This window comes from Podarcis vaucheri (assembly GCF_965113315.1).
Source record: "Podarcis vaucheri genome assembly, chromosome: 16".
Lineage (NCBI taxonomy): Eukaryota > Metazoa > Chordata > Lepidosauria > Squamata > Lacertidae > Podarcis > Podarcis vaucheri.
Window position 1 is genome coordinate 17288546 of NC_138754.1, and position 18682 is coordinate 17307227.

The 18682-nt window shown below is 45.3% G+C and overlaps 2 protein-coding genes across 7 annotated transcripts in view; one reads left to right on the top strand and one right to left on the bottom strand.

Annotated features, from left to right (window-relative positions):
• Window positions 1-210: 210 nt before the first annotated feature.
• Window positions 211-18682, bottom strand: part of LOC309521455 (death effector domain-containing protein) — a 32169-nt gene continuing 13697 nt past the window's right edge. Inside the window, exons 1-4 of one of the 2 annotated variants that reach the window (XM_082203978.1) lie at window positions 6101-6263; window positions 3605-3693; window positions 2617-2740; window positions 211-542 (exon numbers count right to left, since the gene is read on the bottom strand). In XM_082203978.1, the coding sequence (XP_082060104.1) occupies window positions 363-542; window positions 2617-2740; window positions 3605-3693; window positions 6101-6205 (498 nt within the window). In that variant the 5' untranslated portion in view covers window positions 6206-6263 and the 3' untranslated portion in view covers window positions 211-362. Of the gene's footprint in view, window positions 543-2616; window positions 2741-3604; window positions 3694-6100; window positions 6264-18682 lie in introns of those variants that run through there. The other variant, XM_082203979.1, reaches the window with a different exon arrangement.
• NIT1 (nitrilase 1) lies at window positions 6716-18111 on the top strand. 5 transcript variants are annotated; one of them, XR_014214671.1, is made up of 8 exons: window positions 7493-7644; window positions 9021-9113; window positions 9450-9704; window positions 9829-9932; window positions 10691-10824; window positions 12003-12128; window positions 14751-17110; window positions 17145-18111. XR_014214671.1 is itself a non-coding variant. In XM_082203958.1 (7 exons), exons 1-7 carry the CDS (start codon window positions 6756-6758, stop codon window positions 15027-15029), a joined length of 1053 nt encoding a protein of 350 aa, XP_082060084.1. In that variant the 5' UTR covers window positions 6716-6755; the 3' UTR covers window positions 15030-18111. The 5 variants fall into 5 exon arrangements, 4 of the variants coding, with proteins under 4 accessions (XP_082060084.1, XP_082060086.1, XP_082060083.1 ...); XM_082203958.1 differs by lacking the exon at window positions 7493-7644 and adding an exon at window positions 6716-6817 and having other exon boundaries at window positions 14751-18111; XM_082203960.1 differs by lacking the exons at window positions 14751-17110; window positions 17145-18111 and adding an exon at window positions 14127-14474 and having other exon boundaries at window positions 7161-7644.

Below are 18682 nucleotides of genomic sequence, written 5' to 3' on the forward strand. Positions count from 1 at the left end.
GTTGTTGGATCTCCCATCAGCCCCAGCCAGCAAGACCAATGACCAAGGATGGTAGGAGTTGGGTGTCCAACAACATGTGAAAGGCAGCAAGTTCCCCATCCTTGGCTTCCATGCAAAGCACATGCTCTAGCCCTGGGTGATGGGCAGCATCTTGTAAAGGGATGGGTGGCGATTCAGCACAGCTGCCAATGTTCGCACTGGTCCCAAAAGTATGTGACACACCAAAAAGTTTTATTTAACAAAAAAATATCGTCAGAGTTGACACCAAAATAATAATAAAGTTAAGCCTTTTGAGGTCAAGAGCCATAACTGTAGAGCGAGAGGCGGTAAAAAAGTCCTTTGGGAGACGGCTGCTGTGCCCACTAGGAAACGAGGACCCCTGTGGAGCTGGCCTTGCCGCCTGACCCCTCGGCGCTGTCCTTGGAGGGAGCCTTCTGGTCGTCCTCGCCCATCAGGCGGATGTTGTGTTTTTCCCGGAACTCGTTCAGCTCCCGCCCTTTCGTCTGCAGCTGCTGGGTCAAGGTCTCTATGATCTTGTTGATCTGCAAACAGGGAAGGAGAGTCAGGACGGGAAAGATGGAGCGCCACATTTTATCTGGGGAGTGGCAAATGAGGGCTCTGAGCTCCCCGACATCCTCCCAAGATCACTTTGCATTTATTTATCCATTTTAAAGGCATTTATAAACCGTCTTGACATTTCAAAAATCTCTTTTAAGAATTCTGTTGTGGGCAACCTTCCAGGAGCCACGTGCCAGGAGTGGGTGAAGTCAGAGTGAAAAGTGGGCAGCACAATGGATATGACTCTTCTCTTTATACAGTAGCCTGAAAACTCAAGAGACTTTTGACACCCACTCCATACACATGTCTCTTCATCCTCCCTCCAGGAAGAAAAGAGGCATTAACAGGGTTCAAGGACACATTCCAGCCACGCAAGAGCACTGGAGGAGGGCATGGAGCAGGGGTGTGTGTAGCCCAGGAAGAGGCAGCAGGGCCTGGTGTGAAAATGCACATCTTAAGTGTCAAAGGCTAAGGTAACTAGGAGCCAGTCGTTTCCCCACTTTTCCCCCCATGGACCACTTGAAAATTGCTTGAGGATCTTGGTGGATTACTTAAATGATTTTTTCTGCCGGCTGTAGCAATTATAATTTACTGTGCTAGATGCTGTATGGTTTTCATTTGTATTTTTACAGATGCACCGTGGGCCATCTGAATGAAGTTTTGGGGCCACTGGTGGGCCACAGACCACAGTCTGGGAACCTTCTGCTGTTTTCCAGCACCATCATTTAACACATCACTATCTAGAACAGCTCTTCCATACGCAGTCCTACAACTCCCATCAGCCCCAGCCAGCATTGTGTTAAGATGCAGGGGTTGATAGGAGCTGTACTGCAAAATATCTGGAGGGCAGCAGGGTGGCAAAGTTGATGGAACTGAGAGAAGGGGCTCACCCAAGGATCTTAGGGAGATAGGATCTTTCAGGGAGCCTGGGCTCAAGTCATGACTGAGTTGTTTTTACATTCTCTCTGAGAATTTGGGTAGCAGTGGGAGCGGGAAAGAAATATAACCAAGTTGCATAATGAAGAATCTCTACACACACAAAAACACCTGGACATTTGATTGCTTTTTACTTATTCTTCAGCAGTGGCCAAGAATGACAAATGGTGGCAAACAGAAGAATTGAAAACAGCATATATATTTTTAAAAACAAGTCATAAAATCATAGAATTGTAGAGTGGGAAGGGACCCTGTGGATCATCTAGTCCAACCCCTGCAATGCGGGAATATTTTGCCCAACGCTGGGCTTCAACTTATGACCCTGAGATTAAGAGTCTCAAACTCTACAGTGGCGCCTCGCAAGACGAAATTAATCCGTTCCGCGAGTCTCTTCATCTTGCGGTTTTTTCGTCTTGCGAAGCACGGCTATTAGCGGCTTAGCGGCTATTAACGGCTTAGCGGCTATTAACGGCTTAGTGGCTTTAAGAAAAAGGAAATAAACTTGCAAGAACTCGCAAGACGTTTCGTCTTGTGAAGCAAGCCCATAGGGAAATTCGTCTTGCGGAACGACTAAAAAAATGGAAAACTCTTTCGTCTTGCGCATTTTTCGTCTTGCAAGGCATTCGTCTTGCGAGGTACCACTGTACTGTGATCTAGTGATGATAGACCAATATGTTTTATGTGAAGTTCATTAACTTCCACTCACACAATGGCCTTTGGTGAGTAAAAATCTGCAGCAGGCGAGCAGCTAGAGAAGTTCTTGTAAACTGCAAAAACGCTGGGTCTTCCTTTTCTTTCCAGCCTTCAGATGCCAGAAATGACTATCAGTTATATATTATTAGCTTTCCTTATATATATGCACCTTTTTATCAGTTAATTCAGTTGGCATACTTAGTTCCTTCCTTTTGCCTCACAACAACCCTGTGAGGTAGATTAGGCTTAGAGAAGGTGACCGACCCAAGGTGACTTACCCCCCACTGAGTTTCATGGCTGAACAGGAATTCAAACCTAGGTCTCCCTAGTTTTAGCCATGATAACTAAAGGCAAGTATTGCTGAGGCTAAAGGGATTCCCTGTTCCAAGGAGAAGCAGGGAGTCTGCTCACTGCCTGCAGAGGCATTACCTGCTCTTTGTTATTTTCCAAGGCTGGGAGAACTTCTTTCACAGTGCGCTCTACCAACACACCTCCCACCATCCGGTAACATTTCCTAGTAGGGTCCACTTCTTGGAGTGTTTCAATTACCAGCCTGCAAAGTGGAAGAAAGGAAGAATATCTTAGCATTGTACACCAGCTTATGATAAGGACAGTATCAAAGGATCTAGAAATCCACATGGCCAGGAAGTATACTTGTGACCAGGAGCCTCAAGACTGCAGGGAAAGACATGACACATTGCTGTGCTGCTATTTTATTATTTCCAAATCTAGCAGTCAAAACTCTGAATTGGGAGCACTTTCGTTCAAAGATGGAAGAAACAAGGCAAAGTTCACTGGGTGGTTCTGGGAAGCTGTGAAGGGTATCAATGGCTACTAGCCATGATGGCTGTTTGCCATTAGAGGCAGTTTGCCTCTGAGTAACACTCGCTGAGGTGCACAAGTAGGAAAAGGACTGTTGCATCTTCTTCCTGCTTGCAAGCTTCCCAGAGGCATCTGGTTGGCCACTGTGAGAACAGGATGCTGGACTAGACCTGCCCCCACCCCCACCCCTTAGCCTGATCCACCAGCCAGACCAGGGGTCAGCAAACTTTTTCAGCAGGGGGCCGGTCCACTGTCCCTCAGACCTTGTGGGGGGCCTGGCTATATTTTTTTTGGGGGGGATGAACTAATTCCTATGCCCCACAAATAACCCAGAGATGCATTTTAAATAAAAGCATACATTCTACTCATGTAAAAACACGCTGATTCCTGGACTGTGCACAGGCCGGATTTAGAAGGCGACTGGGCTGGATCCGGCCCCCGGGCCTTAGTTTGCCTACCCATGAGCCAGACTCATCTGATGTTTTTTCTCAATTCTATTTGCAAGGCTGCTTCCAAGAACAGAGAAAACTGCAAAACGACCAAGCAGCAATATCCAAAATTAGCAGGGGGAACAACGTTCAAATCCACTGCTTACTTGTGCTCATTCAACTCCATCTCCAGCTCAGCTGCCTTTGAGGCTAGACCTCGCTGCTCCTGACGCAGACGGTTAAATCCAGCTACCACCTAGAAGGGAAGAAACGTCAGTCACAGCAGGCAAGGGCTTGCACCAGCCACAACTAAGTTAGCATTGACACAGGGACTACAGTGGTACCTCGGGTTACATACGCTTCAGGTTACAGACTTCGCTAACCCAGAAATAGTGCTACAGGTTAAGAACTTTGCTTCAGGATGAGAACAGCAGGAGGCCCCATTAGCTAAATTGGTGCTTCAGGTTAAGAACAGTTTCAGGTTAAGTACGGACCTCCGGAACGAATTAAGTACTTAACCTGAGGTACCACTGTATTCACATTGCCCCTTGCTGCTTTTACTTTCCCCACTCTCATACTATAAGGTTCCTTGGGGTTAGAAATCTGCCATGTTTTACTTGAATTGCCAACTGAGGCTGCGGTATACATCACAACCATTCCTACCTAAACCCTCCTGAATCACTGCTAAGGTGGAGTATTTTGCTCATGGATCTCTGGACTTTCAAATCATTCCATCCCACAGCCCTAGGGTTAGACCAAGTGAGAAAAGAAAACATGTGTGCCATACCTAAGGGTGGTTTATTTCGTTTTTTTGGCAAGATAGTTTTAATTAATTTTCATCTTTAAACTGTTTAACATGGTTGCATTGAGATATACATTTACATTAGAGGATATGGCATGCAACAATTATATAAAATTAAAAATAAAGATTAAACAATAAACACTCAGAAAAACATTTCTGAATACAGTAACAAAATTGTGTCAAAATATATATACCAAAATTATATTGGTACTGTTCTACCATATGCCCCAGTATTTGTGTATACTGCATACAAATTGTCATGCTACTTTTGGCTTCTTGCTAATTTTAATTTTTGTGTCACTTTTTCAAATAATGTTTGATAAATTGCATAATACCATTGGTCCATAGTTAATAACTGTAATGATTTCCATGTCCTAGCAATGGCTGTCCTTGCAGTGGCTAATAGATGTATTATGAGATCTTTGTTTCTAATTTGCAACATATTGTGATTATACAAGTCCTGGGGTCATGGGGGTTGTTTGCCTTGTGAGAAAAGATATTTCTGTAAATAATTTTTCCAGAACTTTTCAATTTTTGGACCCCCTCACCACATGTGTTGATATGTCCCTCCAATGGGACATCCTCTCTAACACGTGGGAGAAATGTTTGGTTTCTATGGCCTTTTAAACCAGAAATAGAATATTGTGGATGGTATTGTTTTTGTTTGTTACTATGTTATGCATTTCTTATGCTTTTATATTGTAAACCAGCCTGTGATCCCCGGATGAAGGGCAGTATAATACATACATATACACATACATACGTAGTTAAAAAGGACATATTTGAACATTTCCCACCTGAATTTGCATCTCATTAATGGTAAGCAGTTGTCCATCTTTGTAAAAATTACTTCAAACAATACAATTGTGGGTTTTTTCAGGTATCTAACTGTATTATAGGCTCTATATTTATTTTTGAAAACCGGGTGGAACTGTAATGGAATAGTAGGTGAGAGGCCTGGGACCAAAAACTTGAAAGTTGTGAATGTGAATGGGTTTGTAAGCAAATGTAAAGAGCAGATTTTTTTTTAAAAAAGTATTACTTTTATAGGGACACCATTTACTTCTAAGTTCTTTAACCTGCTCCACTGAATTCCCTTATTGCCAAATATTATGTCTGTCATGTGCTAAGTTGACGTGTTTTATTAGCAGTTTAGATTTTGGAATCCCCATCCTCCAACAATTCTGTGAACAAACAGCAATTTTTTTTAATGCTTGGTTGGTCTGATTGAAATATGCCTATGTTGTTTTCTTTGCCATTTGGACTTATGGGCTGGTGGAATAAGTATAATTTTAGTTTCGGCCAGTCAGTCCGTGATAGAAAATTTCATTTTCTTCCAGCATCATATAACCATATTTATTGATTTCCATACTTTGCTATAATGCGTTTAAATTACAGGTAACCTGAATGCCTAAGTAGCTTAATCTTTTCCTTCCTATTGGGAGTCATATCTATGTTGTTTTAATCTGTCTTTTAATATTGTGCTTTAATATTAATATTGTTTTAATTGTTGCAATCCGTCCTAGGGCCTTGGGATGACAGGTGGGTAATAAATTGCAACAATGATGATGGTGGTGATTATTATTATTACTACTACAGTATTAGGACTTCCCCGATGAAATGTTAAAAAGATTCCGAGTGTTTTTTCTCCACTACTACAACGTCCACAGGAGCGGCGCCACCCCTAATAACGGCACCCTTCGCTCTGCACATGCTCAGAAACCCTCCAGCGAAACACGCGGAGGCCAAAGCGGGCTACGGGTTCGGGCTGTTGGACGTCGTGACTTGACGCATCTCCCCCCGGGAAGGGGAACTCTGCACATGCCCAAAGGCGCTCCCTTTGCTCGCCCCTCCCCGGTACCTGCTCCGCCGTCATGGCCTTGCCGGCGCCCCCAGCCGAAGCAGCAGCGCCGACGCCGCTGGGAGGAGCCGCCGGGCCACTTTTCGTCTTGCCGCTCTCCGCCATCTTCCTTCACCTGGCCAGGCCCTCGAGAAACAAGGCCAGCCTAACAACGCCACAACTTCCGGAGCGAGAGAGGTCACACCCTTCCCTCGTGACCGGAAGGTTCCCCGTTTCTGCTTCCGTCGACGCACTTTGGGGCTTCAATCTCCAGCCACCATATTTGTTAAGGGCACAGGTGAAACCCAGTAGAAGTAAGGAGCCCGAAGCTTGCGAGGACGACGCAGAATAAAGTCACAGATAAAGAAATGGTCATTAATTAAATTACCGAAAACATACGAACTTTATAGGTAGTGGTGGCGGTGGAGTCCTTTCTTATGTAATCCCAAAAGCGCCATTTTGCTTGAGGGCGCGGCTTTATCAAATCAGCACCATCTTTGTTGCGGGCTAGAAGTTCCTCGCGCCGCCCTTTTAAAAGCCATGATTTCTATTCGTTGGAGTCAGGAAGAGATAAAAAAGTGTAGAACTGCACATGGACTTATCAGGCTGGAACATTTCCGAGTTTTCTTTGGAAATTTCTAGCGGGGTCAGAATTGCCAGTCGTTGATAGAAATCAATGGAGAAATTCAGGATTTTAAATATAACTGCGCTAGTTACAGCAAACGCGTTCAACAAACCGTCAAGCAAAAGCCAACAGTGAGGCGCTCAAGCATTTTCTGACTCTGCATCTTATATCTTATTTAGTGTGTGTGGGGGGGTAGAATTAAAAATACTGTATATATTTTAAAGCGTTTTTCTGGGTGGGGGAGAGATCCCTGCCGATGTCAGAACACATATGTTAGCCCCATATTTGGGAGATGGACTGCGATTTTTAATTTATCATTGCTTTTTTAAATGTTTTACATAGTTGTTTTTACCAATATTTTTAAATTGTTTTACAGTATTCTTTTTCTAAACTGCTTTGAGGTATATAAATTTTATTTATAACAAAATACTTAAATCGAGTCTCACTCTCATATCCTCTCCCAGCCCAAATTCAGAGCTCAGTTGCATGCAGAACCTCACATGCAGACACTTTTAAATGTCTAAAAACTTTAAAGGTTTTCTAATCAGAATAAGAGCTGAGGTAGAAGGAGGATGAGCTCCTGCCTTCCTTGTTGCTTTTTAGAATTATTATTTTCAAAAAGTTTAGCTGCTGTGCTCCCCAATCACTGCTATGTTAAAAATACTGGATTTCTCCACTGGTCTCTGTGATGAACCTTCACACACAAAAAAACCATTTGTATAGACACCTGAAACTGGCCTCACTTGTCAATCTATTTGGAGTATTAAGTCCAAGTAGAGATTTTTTTGCCCACCATTTTTAGTATGGGCTCCACTACGCAGAAGCGCCATATTTGTTTGGGGACAGGTCTACTTCCGGACTGGACTTTTCCCCCCTGGCTTTTAGGGACGCACCGGCAGCTGCTGTCATTTTTTCCTTTTGCTCCATGTAATCACTGCGGGTGAAACTTTTGGAGGGGGAGTTTGTTAATGACTGTAATGGGGAAAAGAGAAAGTTGACTGTTACTTTTTGAACTATAAAATATTAGCTGGGAATTGGAAGGGTGAGATAAGGGGAGGGGAATTTAAAAGCAGCCCTGAGCAAAATGATGCAAGAGGCATGAAAGAATAACTATAATATAATAAAAATAATATCAAGTAAACCTGATTTATGGAGGGAGGTGGGAAGAAGAAAGGGAAGTCCAGAGAGAACATACAGTAATTGGTTTTGCCCTGTGGAACTCCTTGCCCATGTATGGTGAAGGGTAATGATAGGGTTTGACACCTTATCCTTTTTATTTTTGTTTTAGATTTATTTGTTATCTTTAATTTCCAGGTTTTTTTAATCAGGCCCTTCTCTTGCCCTTTTAACTGCACCCATCCGTCAGGGATTCTTTAGTTATGATTCCTGCATTGCGGGGGGTTTCCAACTGGATATGATTCCGTGATCCTGACACATAGGAACACTGGAAAGCTTTTCTCGGGGTTCCTCTGACAAATTTTAGCTGCAATGTCTATGTGTTGGCTTACTGTGAAAAAGCAGAGCCTGCTGGCTTTGGGTTAACTTTTCCCTGAGCAGAACCACCCTGAGACATTTCCCCAACCCACCTGAAAGGTGTGCTACAGGACCTTCAACATCTCCCCTGATGTGAGGGATACAAGGGTGCAGCTATCTGACTGCGTCCCATTTCCTTGGCAACTGGACCAATGGGTCTTTCTCATCTCTTAAACTGATGGGGACTGAGCCTGCTTCTTAAATACTTCTGGTGCAAGGAATAGATGTCACTCAGAGCTCTGAGTCGTTTTCTTCTCTGTTTTTGCCCTTAGCCAGAAGTGGCTTCTGCAGACTCCCTGTCTGCGTAGGAGAAAAGCAGGCAAGGGGAGGCCCTCCCTCTGCTCATTTTCCAGCTCCAAATCACCCTCTTCTCTATTGCTTTTCTGCCTGTGAAAGAACAGATGAGGGAGACCCAGTATCTTTCCCCCTGAATCTGTGTATGACTGAAGGAACAAAGGAAAAAGGTTAGGCTGTCATATCCAGCTGGACTCATTTACTCTTAATTTACTCCTAAATTGCTTTTTAATACTTTTGTTTCATTTTTAAAAAATAAAATAATCAGAGGCAAGAAACACAAACCCCCTTATATCTAGGTGAATCCTGCAGTGTTCTGCTTTGTGGAACACTATTTTTCTCTCGCTGGTGGCTGGTGGGAGTCGTAGTTCAAAATAGCCAGAGGGCACCAGGTCAGGGAAGGCTGTTCTAGGTCCCCTTTGTGTTGGAGGCCTGCATTTCCCAGATGCTTCGAAAGAAGATGTGTTATTTCCCCATTGTCTCATCTAGGTTGAGAGCGGTGATCCAGAAGCCATTGCAAACACTTTGCCTCGCTGGTGGGAAGCCATTTGCAAGGATCCAAAGCCGAACCCGTGGCCACAGGTAACTGGCCTCTGAGAAGAACTGACAATGACATTTGTACATTTTAAGAGCTCAGGGTCTCTCCACCACTCTATACGCCTGAGAGGTAGTTTCGGCTGATACAGTACAGCCCCAGGAGATCAAGCAGCCTTCATGCTTGAGCAGGGATTTAAATATCAGAGCGTATTTGCACGAAACAAACCATAGTTAGTCAAACCAGCCTGTGCATGAGCTCAAACTTTCTCTACATTGCTCTTCCCTTTCTTGAGCAGGGAGACAAACCACGGAGTGGCTGGCTTAATGTGGTGCTTGTGTGGGTTTTCACAGTCCATTCTGCTCTCTCCCCTGCCGCTCCAGATTCAAAGCCATGTCTACGAGGGGTGCAGGACCCCTGAAGCCCCTTATCGCCGTCTGCCAGATGACCTCCACTCCCGACAAAGACCACAACTGGGCATCCTGCTCACAACTCGTCCGGGAGGCTGCCCAGAGGGGGGCCTGCGTCGTCTTCCTCCCAGAAGCCTTCGACTTCATTGGCAGCAGCGTGGAGGAGGCCCTGAGCCTAGCTGAGCCCTTGGAGGGAGACCACCTGCAGCGTTACATCGGGCTGGCCAGGTAGGACTTGTTGGGGCTGCCCTTTGTGGATGTGGCAGGGCTTTGTGAGAGTGTGGCAGAGGCAATGGCCAGGCACTTGCAGGTAACCCCCCCTCAACCCCCCCCATTTCTCCTCTTTTGACAGGGAATGTGGCGTCTGGTTGTCTCTTGGAGGCTTCCATGAAAGAGGCAGTGATTGGGAGAGCACAGGAAGGATCTACAACTGCCACCTCCTCTTGGATCCCAAAGGTGACGAAATTGTCTTCATATAGGATGCCTTCTCTCCCCAAACTGCCCAAATCTCCCTAAACCACTCCTTCCTTCCCTCCCTCTTTCTCGCAATCAGTTCTTCACTAACCAAATGGCACATTCATTTTCAATTTAATTTACAGTGGTACCTCGGGTTACATACACTTCAGGTTACAGACTCAGTTAACCCAGAAATAGTACCGCGGGTTAAGAACTTTGCTTCAGGATGAGAACCGAAATCGTGCAGCGGCAGAGCAGCGGCAGCGGGAGGCCCCATTAGCTAAAGTGGTGCTTCAGGTTAAGAACAGTTTCAGGTTAAGTACGGACCTCCAGAACGAATTAAGTTCTTAACCCGAGGTACCACTGTATTCCATTTATATCCCGCCTTTTCCTCCAAGGTGGTGTACATCCTTACAACAATTCTGTGAGGTAGCTTAGGCTGAGGGATGGTGACTGGCCACGCTGAGCGGGGATTTGAACCCCAGTTTCTCCCAGGTCTTAGTCTGACACGCTTATCTGCTACAGCATACTGGCTGTCTCATGCAACACTGGTGTCAGAAGAGCTCCCTCCTGAAACCAGCCAGCAGGGAAGGGATAGAAACACTCTGGCCTGCCTCTTCCTTTCAGCTTCCCTGCAGCTCCCATGGCTAGCCTCACTATGTTGATGCCCTAGCAGCCATGAAACCATAAGGACCACCGGCCCCCGCCTTCCGAATCTCCTAATCTTATCCTTCTCTCCTCGGGGAGGCTGGCCTCAGGAACCCTGGTGGCTGCCTATCGGAAGACTCATCTTTTTGACGTAGAGATGGAGGGGCGAGTGTCCCTGAAGGAAAGCGCCTTCACCAACCCAGGCTCCAAGATAGTGGCTCCTGTGGAGACCCCGGCCGGAAAGGTACGTGCAAAATATTCCAGAGACAAGTGTTGGTTACGTCATTTGAGACCAATAAGCTAAGCAAAGTTCAGTGCAAAGCGTGGTGGTGGTTTTTTAAATTTTAAAAAATATGTTTGTAATTAATCTGGAGTTTGGGATGAGCAGCGAGGTGGCCAAGTTGGCTGATGATCCCAGATGGTTCAGGATGGTTAAAATAAAGAGGGATGGTCAGGAGCTTCAAAAAATATCTCTCTAAACTGGACAAAGGAGCATTAAAATGGCAAACGTAGTACTGCAAATCAGGGCAAAAAAAAATCCTAAAATTCATATACGCAGGTGCAGGCAGGACAGACAAGAGAAGGCACAGTACTTCATGATGCAGCACAGAGTTAAACTATGGAACTCCCTTCCACAGGAGGCAGTGCTGGGCATCAACTTGAATAGCTTCAAAAGAGGATTAGAACAAATCATGCAGGAGAAGGCTATCAACAGCTATGGGCCACAGTAGCTATACAGTCATACCTCATGTTATGTTTGCTTCAGATTGAGCGTTTTCAGGTTGCGTCCTGGGGCGACCTGGAAGTACCGGAAAGGGTTACTTCCGGGTTTCGCCGCTCGTGCATGCGCAGACGCGCAAAATGACGTCATGCGCAGAAGCGGCGAATCGCGACCCATGCAGACGCGGGTTGCGTTCTGCTCATGTTGCAAACAGGCCTCCGGAACGGATCCGGTTCGCAAACAGAGGTACCACTGTATTTTACTTTCACTGTCAGAGGCAGTTTGTCTCTGAATGCCAGTTGCAGAGAATCACAGGTGGGGAGAAGTCTGCGCTCAGACTCCCTTGCTCTGGGGCTTCCCACTGGAGCATCTGGTTGGGCCTTGGGAGAGCAGGATGCTGAACTAGATGGCCCATAGGTCTGATCCTGCACCCAGGCACTTCTTATGTTCAGACTTATGTAGGCTGCCAAAGGCTCTTCCCCAACATAAAAATTTGGAATGATTCATTATTGTGGTCTACAGACTAAGATCAGGAAAATCAGAAATGTAGATACAGTTACTATATAAATGAGGAGAATATAAGTGGGATGAAACTGGTGCTTTCTGCCACTGGCAGGTACAGGGTTGTCTTAAGCATATGCGGCGCCGGGGTGCAAAGATCCAGTGCTTACTAGCCTCCCCCTCTGTCCTCCCTCTCTCAGGTTGGTCTGGCCATCTGCTACGATCTCCGCTTCCCAGAAATATCTATCGCTCTGGCCCGGGAAGGGGCAGAGATTCTCACCTACCCATCAGCCTTCACTGTGACAACAGGCTCTGCCCACTGGGAGGTAAGTGGATCCAACATTGAAAGGAACAATTGGGAGTTGCTATAAAATTATGGACATTGGGATGCAGAAAAGGGGGGGTATGGGGGAGTCCCGGAAAAGAGGTTTATGAAAAAATGTTATGAAATTATACGTATTTGTATGTCTTTTTAAGTGTTTGTTTGTTTTTAAAAAACTTTGTAAAACCAATAAAAATTTTATATATATATAAAAAAAGTGGATCCAACATTACAGCGGTTGGGTGGGGTTCTTTCCAGGAATCCTTTCAATTAGAGCAGGCATAGGCAAACTCAGCCCTCCAGATGTTTTGGGACAACAATTCCCATCATCCCTGACCACTGGTCCTGTTAGCTAGGGATCATGGGAGTTGTAGTCCCAAAACATCTGGAGGGCCGAGTTTGCCATGCCTGATTTAGAGGTTATGGGGATTGAACCTGGAGCAAAGTGTGCCCTGTACCGAGCTATGAATGTGCCAACACACTTTTTAGAAATAGTAGCTTGTTGCCGTCACATAGGGCAGTTTGCCCATGCTCAGACAACCTTGTCCTAAGAAGAAACGCCTTTGTTCTCTTGCATTAGTGCAGCAAAAACGACAGTAGAAGGAAGGAGGAGACAGCATAACCCAACAAATAACATTGAACTTCTGCGTTTGAAATTCCTCAGTGAAGGACTTAAGTGCTCAAAAACATATTGGGCATCAAACTGTATCTTCTACCCCTTTGCTTCCTATTTCCCCTCCCTGCTCCTCCTGTTCTCCCACATCAGTGGTTCCCAAGCAGTTTTTGGCAACTACCCCCTCGGTTCCATAAACCCATCCCCAGTGCCCCTTTTTAACCTATAAAAAGCATTATTCAGGATAGTGGTTTGCACAGCCCACTAAGGAAGGTAATAACACAATAAGATTCAAAAGATGAACAATTCATTGCACATTTATTCAAAATCCAGTTGAAACTATTTAGTTTAACAAACTTGACCCAGCAGTGAGATCTGCTTTTCAAGGTCTGATAGCCATTTACACCCCCAGCGCCGCCCTAGACCCTTTCTGCCTCCTGACCTAAGTGCCCCTCTGATACGTAATCCCACTGCCCCCCTGGGGCCAGTACCGCCCACTTTGAGAACCACTGTCCTGAATCAACGTCTCTCAACCTGTTACCCTCCAAATGTTTTGAACTACAACTCCCAAAGAGTACCATTTTTAATTTTTGGGTGGGGCAGCTGCCCTACAAGAGCAGGGACCCTCTGAACCAGCTCAGAGGCACTCAAAGCCCTAGATTTCCGATAATGTAAGTTTACATGCTAGGGATAGTTAGAAAAAGGATTTGAAAACAAAACCATCACTACCATAATGCTGTTATACAGATCTGTGATGTGACTGCATGATAGCATTCTGGTTGCCTCGTCTGAAAAAGGGCAGTGCAGAGTTGGGAAGAACGTTCAGAAAAGGGCAACCCAAATTATCAAGGGGGATGGAGTGACTCTGTTGGGGACTTTTTGGTTTGGAGAAAAGGTAAGAGGTGACAGGAATGAAAATTACACATTTGCATGGAGAAAGTAGACAGATTCCTTGCCCCCCAATAACACTAGAACTTGTGAACATCCAGTGAAGATGAATGCAGGAGGGTTAAGGACCAATAAAGTCCTTATTCACACAGCATATGGGTCAAACTATTGAACTCTCTCCTACAGGAGGCAGCAATGGTCACCAACATAGATGGCTTTAAAAGACGATTGCACAAATTCATGGAGCAGAGGGCTATTAATGGCTGCCTGCCAAGATTACTATGCTCGTCTCTAGACCTAGAGGCAGCAGTGATTCCAAATACCAGTTGCTGGAAACTGCATGAGGGCAGAGGGCTCAGGCCACTGTGAGAATAGGAGGCTGGACTAGATGGTCCAGTGACCTGGATCCAGCAGGCTCTTAGCTTGTAATCAGAGTTGGAAAGAACCCAAATGTCTTAAGTCTTAAGACAAAAGATCAAAGATTATTCATGTATGCCACAGCTGCTGCAAGGACTTTGTTGACCCCAAACTGGAAATCACAAGAAGTTCCTACCATTGCGGAGTGGCAGACGAAAATGATGGACTATGCGGAGTTAGCCAATTCGGGATCAGGACAATCAAAGATTCCAGGAAAACTGGAGTAAATTTATGGTATATTTAAAGGATAATTGTAAAAACTTAAAGACTCTAGCAGGATTGAAGTAACTCCTACAACGTAGGCAGGATGATTAAGATGTAAAAAGATAAAATATGCGATAGGATGTGATAAGGGATACCAACTGAAGGGAGGGAGGGAAATCCTAAGCTCGGCAGAACAAAAGGTTTATATGTATTGTAAGAATTAATGTGTAAAGAAAATAATAAAAAATTATTGGGGGGGGGGGGAGGAAAGAACCCAAATGGTCGTCTGGCCCAACCCCCAATGCAAGAGTCAAAGCTCAAGAATCCCTGACAGATGGCCGTCCAACCTCTGTTCAAAAACCTCCAATGAAGGAGAAACCACCACGATCTGAAGTCATCTCTTCCACTGTTCGGATGTGTTATGTTCTCATGTTAAAATTTGCAGTGGGCGGAGACACCGCAGGCTCCACCCCTGACTCTTTTATACTCCTCCCTCCTCTGCAGGTGCTGCTGCGAGCTCGAGCTGTGGAGACCCAGTGCTATGTGGTCGCAGCTGCTCAGACAGGAAAGCACCACGCAAGCCGCACCTCCTACGGCCACGCCATGGTAGTGGATCCATGGGGCAGCGTCATCGCCCAGTGCCAGGAGGGGCCGGGCGTGTGCTACGCAGAGATTGACCTTGCCTACCTGCACCGCATCCGGCAGGAGATGCCAGTCTTCTCCCATCGCCGGGCCGACCTGTATGGCCAGGTGGCTGCTCAGAAGGGACCCCCATTCCCATGATTTGCTCGGGTGCTGCTGGACCAGCCTCCGGAACCTCTTATCCTTCTAATGACCTACCTGGGTGGATTTTCGCTCCCTCAACCAATTTGGCACTCCAGCAATTCTGCTAGGGAGTGGATGATAAGTAGAACGACTGAGAGAAATGTACCCACTCTCCCAAGTGGACCCAGGAAAGGGCACCTCGCCCATAAGCCTGGTGTTTTATTCCACCTGGGAGGGTGCATTTGCTCAGATGAGCTCCAGTGAATCCTTTGCCCCTAAATTAGGGGTGGGGAATCTGCAAGCCCCCAGATCCTGCTGGACCTAAATTCCCATCAGTTCCAGCCAACGTGGAAAGATGAGAGATGCAGTCCAGGAAGATTCAGTGTGTCAAAGTTCCCCCACCTCTGACTGAAATAAATCTGCCCCTGCTGGATTCCCACACTTCTTCCTGTCACCCAATAATCCATTTATAATGGGTACAGTATTGGGCTCAGAACCCAGCTGGCTTCCAATAGGGTTCTGCCCCTTAGGCAAACCATACTTTGCATTTAAGTTTCCATCTCTCTGCTGCTAAGAGTCAAGTATCACAACTTGCACACATGATGCAAACTTTACGGATCACTTTATTTCGTGCTGAACATCATCCTTCTACTTGATTGCAACTTAGAGATGAGGAATAAGATTTTAGCAAATAAATTTGTCACTTGCATGCATGATGCAAATTTGGAATCTCTCTTTTTATTTTGCATTTTCTGCACTTCTGGTAGTCACAGGGAGAGGCAAGGGCACTGGCACATTGACCCTGACTGCTGGGATCTTGTTCAGCAACTCCTCCGAGGCAGCTTTACTTGTATTATTTTTCAAGATCTAGAAACTTGGTTTTAAAAACAAACCCAAGGTCAGGGTGCCCAGACACCTGCATCCTGTGGCCAAATCATAACTTTCTGCAGAGGGCTTTCCTTTTTTTGCATGTGCATTGTTAAAACCAATTTAAAGCTAATGATTTTAACTGTGTATTTTATCTTGTTAAGTTGCTAAGAGAATGGGGTTTGTTTTTGGTATAAGGTAGCTAACAAATGTAATAAATAATGTAATGGCTGTTCATGCGCAGTATTGCCACATGCACAGCTAAGCATGAAGTAGACACTTTGAAGACCTTTTTTTTTAAAAAAAAAAAGTTATTTCACACAGCACATATTTCAACTATGGAACTCACTCGCACAAGAGGCAGTAGTTCTCACCAACTAGGATGGCTTTTAAAGATCGGACAAATTCATGGAGGGCTGCTAGCCATGATGGCTTTACTCTGTCTCCACAGTCAGAGGAAGAAAATGCTTCTGAACACCAGTTGCTCAAAATCACAGGGAGGGAGAAGGCTTTTGTGCTCAGCTGCCGCTTGTTGGGTTTCCTACAGGCATCTAGTTGGCCACTGTGAGAACAGGATGCTGGACTAGATGGGCCACTGGCCTGATCCAGCAAGCTTGGCTTAGATTCTAATTAAATGCAACCCCCACAGAAGGTGTTGCTGAATGGGAGCCAGCCATCAAGGTCCCCTAGCTTCAGAGATTGCTGGTCACCAACAGCCACTTTTCCAAACTTCTCAATGCTAAATTTCTCCACGAATTTGTCTAATCCACTTTCAAAGCCATGTTGGTTGGGGAGCATCACTGCCTCCCAAGGCTGGAAGATCCATAGCTTAACTACGCACTGTGTGAAGAAGTCCGTTCTTTCATCTGCCATGAATCTTCCAACATTCAGCATCATTGGGTGTCCACAAGTTCTAGCATTATGCAGGAGAGAGAGAAAAACCTTTTGTGTCGCCTTTCTCCCTGCCATGCATAATTTTATAAGCTGTAGTTGAACGACTGAGGCTGAAGAGTAACATTTCAAAAGATCTGGTGGGCACCCAAGTTGGCAACAGCTAAATTCTAGCCAGCTGTAAATGGGTGTTTTAGTGCCCAGATTTGTATCATTTCCCCCCTGAAGTATTACCAGTGGGAAACCTCATTTAAATGAGCCTTGTTTCCTTGCAAATTCAAACAAAGGATGGAGAATTTGTGGCCTTCGTGTTGTTGGGACTCTGGCTCCTATCAGCCCCAGTACTGCCACTGGCCAGAACTGATGGGAACCCAGAGGTTAGCTTCCCGTGATTTAAAATAACCCAGGCTAGAGAACAGAATTGGGGCTTCATCCTTGCCCTCCCCGCTCTTTATTTTCTGTCCCCCAAAGCCACTGCCAGAAGTTTTTTGACCGGCTAGAATAATCTACACACGCAAAGGAAAATGGTGTCTTCAGGAAAACAGAGGTATTGGGGTACCAGGGGAAGAAAAGCCGATGTAATCTGGGCATGAGCCACTAAAGGTTCATCCAACGCATGAAGTTTTTGCCTCAACTGGAAGTTACCATTTTCTCTTGCACACACAGGTGAGCAAAGCACAGACCCCTGACAGTAGCAGCAACAAAAGGCAGAAGATTTTTATTATTATTATTCTGAGGAAAAACAAAGCTACACTGGGATTATGACCAGTTACACTGGAAGTTCCTTAAAAAAAACCAAAACAGAAGTCACAGATTTTACACAATTTGTGCCAGATGTGTTCTGAAATGGGAAGTGTGTGTGTGCGTGTGAGTGAGGGGGGTACACAAAGGATAGCGGCAGGGGCCCTTGCACACTTTGCCAAGATACCTTGTACAGTTGACCTTTGGCAAGCTTGTGCCCTCTGGATGTTGCAGGATTAACACTCCCATTGGGGCTAATGAGAGCTGTACTCCCACAACGTCTGAAAGATGCCAGCTTGGCGAAGGCGGTTGCAGAGCATAAGAGACATCAGATACTTGCACATCAAGGGGAATATTTCCCAACCAATGCAGGATTAGATTTTGGCTCAAAACCTGTTTACGCAATTGATCGACTCGAGTGGCATAGCTTACCCTGGACTGTACCAACTTCAGGCTGAAACAAGGGTTGCTATGCAAGAGTGGCATGTCAAGGAGAAGACTAGGGCAAAATACCCTCTGCTTTCTTCCTATCATTATTAGCCTTTTCTTTTTAAAGGCTTTTTTTTTGTCCTTTCTAGCCCTTTCCTCTCTGGGTTTTTTTTTTTTAAAAGCAATTTACAGAATGCAAGGTAAGAGTTCTAGTTTCTTTCCCCCCCAATAAAACAAATATAAAGACCATGTCTTAAAGCTAAATCAACATGCCCTTTGTTTTTCTGTAAATTTAAAAAACAACAACCAGTTAAAATGGTACAGCCCAAGGGTAAAGAGCAATGCCACTTGATTTTGCCTGCCAGTCAGATAAACCGCCCCACCACTGGAATGCTCCTGTTCATACATTTCTTAGATGGAGCCTTCTTGTTTGACTAGTAAGCCAGAAAGAGAAACTTGAAGAGGAGTGGGGGGAAGTGAGTGAATACTACCATCTGTGCCATCTGAAAGAAGTCGGGGGGGGGGAGGGGGCTACCAAGATTATATTGCTTGGGTTGGGGGAAACGATGCTGTTCAGAAGTTACATGTTTTCTGGAATAGGCATCCAAAACCCAAGGGAAACACCACCATGGCTTGCCAAGGCGATTTCACAATACGTACTTCATGTAATCCAATGGAATCCCAAAAGCAGCATATGTAACTCACCCAATGGAAACACAAAAAATCAGGAGCAAAACTTTAAA

Bases quoted from the DNA above. Each gene is read 5' to 3' on its own strand.
- NIT1 (XM_082203957.1), top strand. From the start codon at position 7,508: ATGGGCTCCACTACGCAGAAGCGCCATATTTGTTTGGGGACAGGTCTA. The intron at 7,645-9,020 runs GTGAAACTTTTG...TGTCTCATCTAG, and splicing joins GCTCCATGTAATCACTGCGG to GTTGAGAGCGGTGATCCAGA. The intron at 9,114-9,449 runs GTAACTGGCCTC...CTGCCGCTCCAG, and splicing joins AGCCGAACCCGTGGCCACAG to ATTCAAAGCCATGTCTACGA.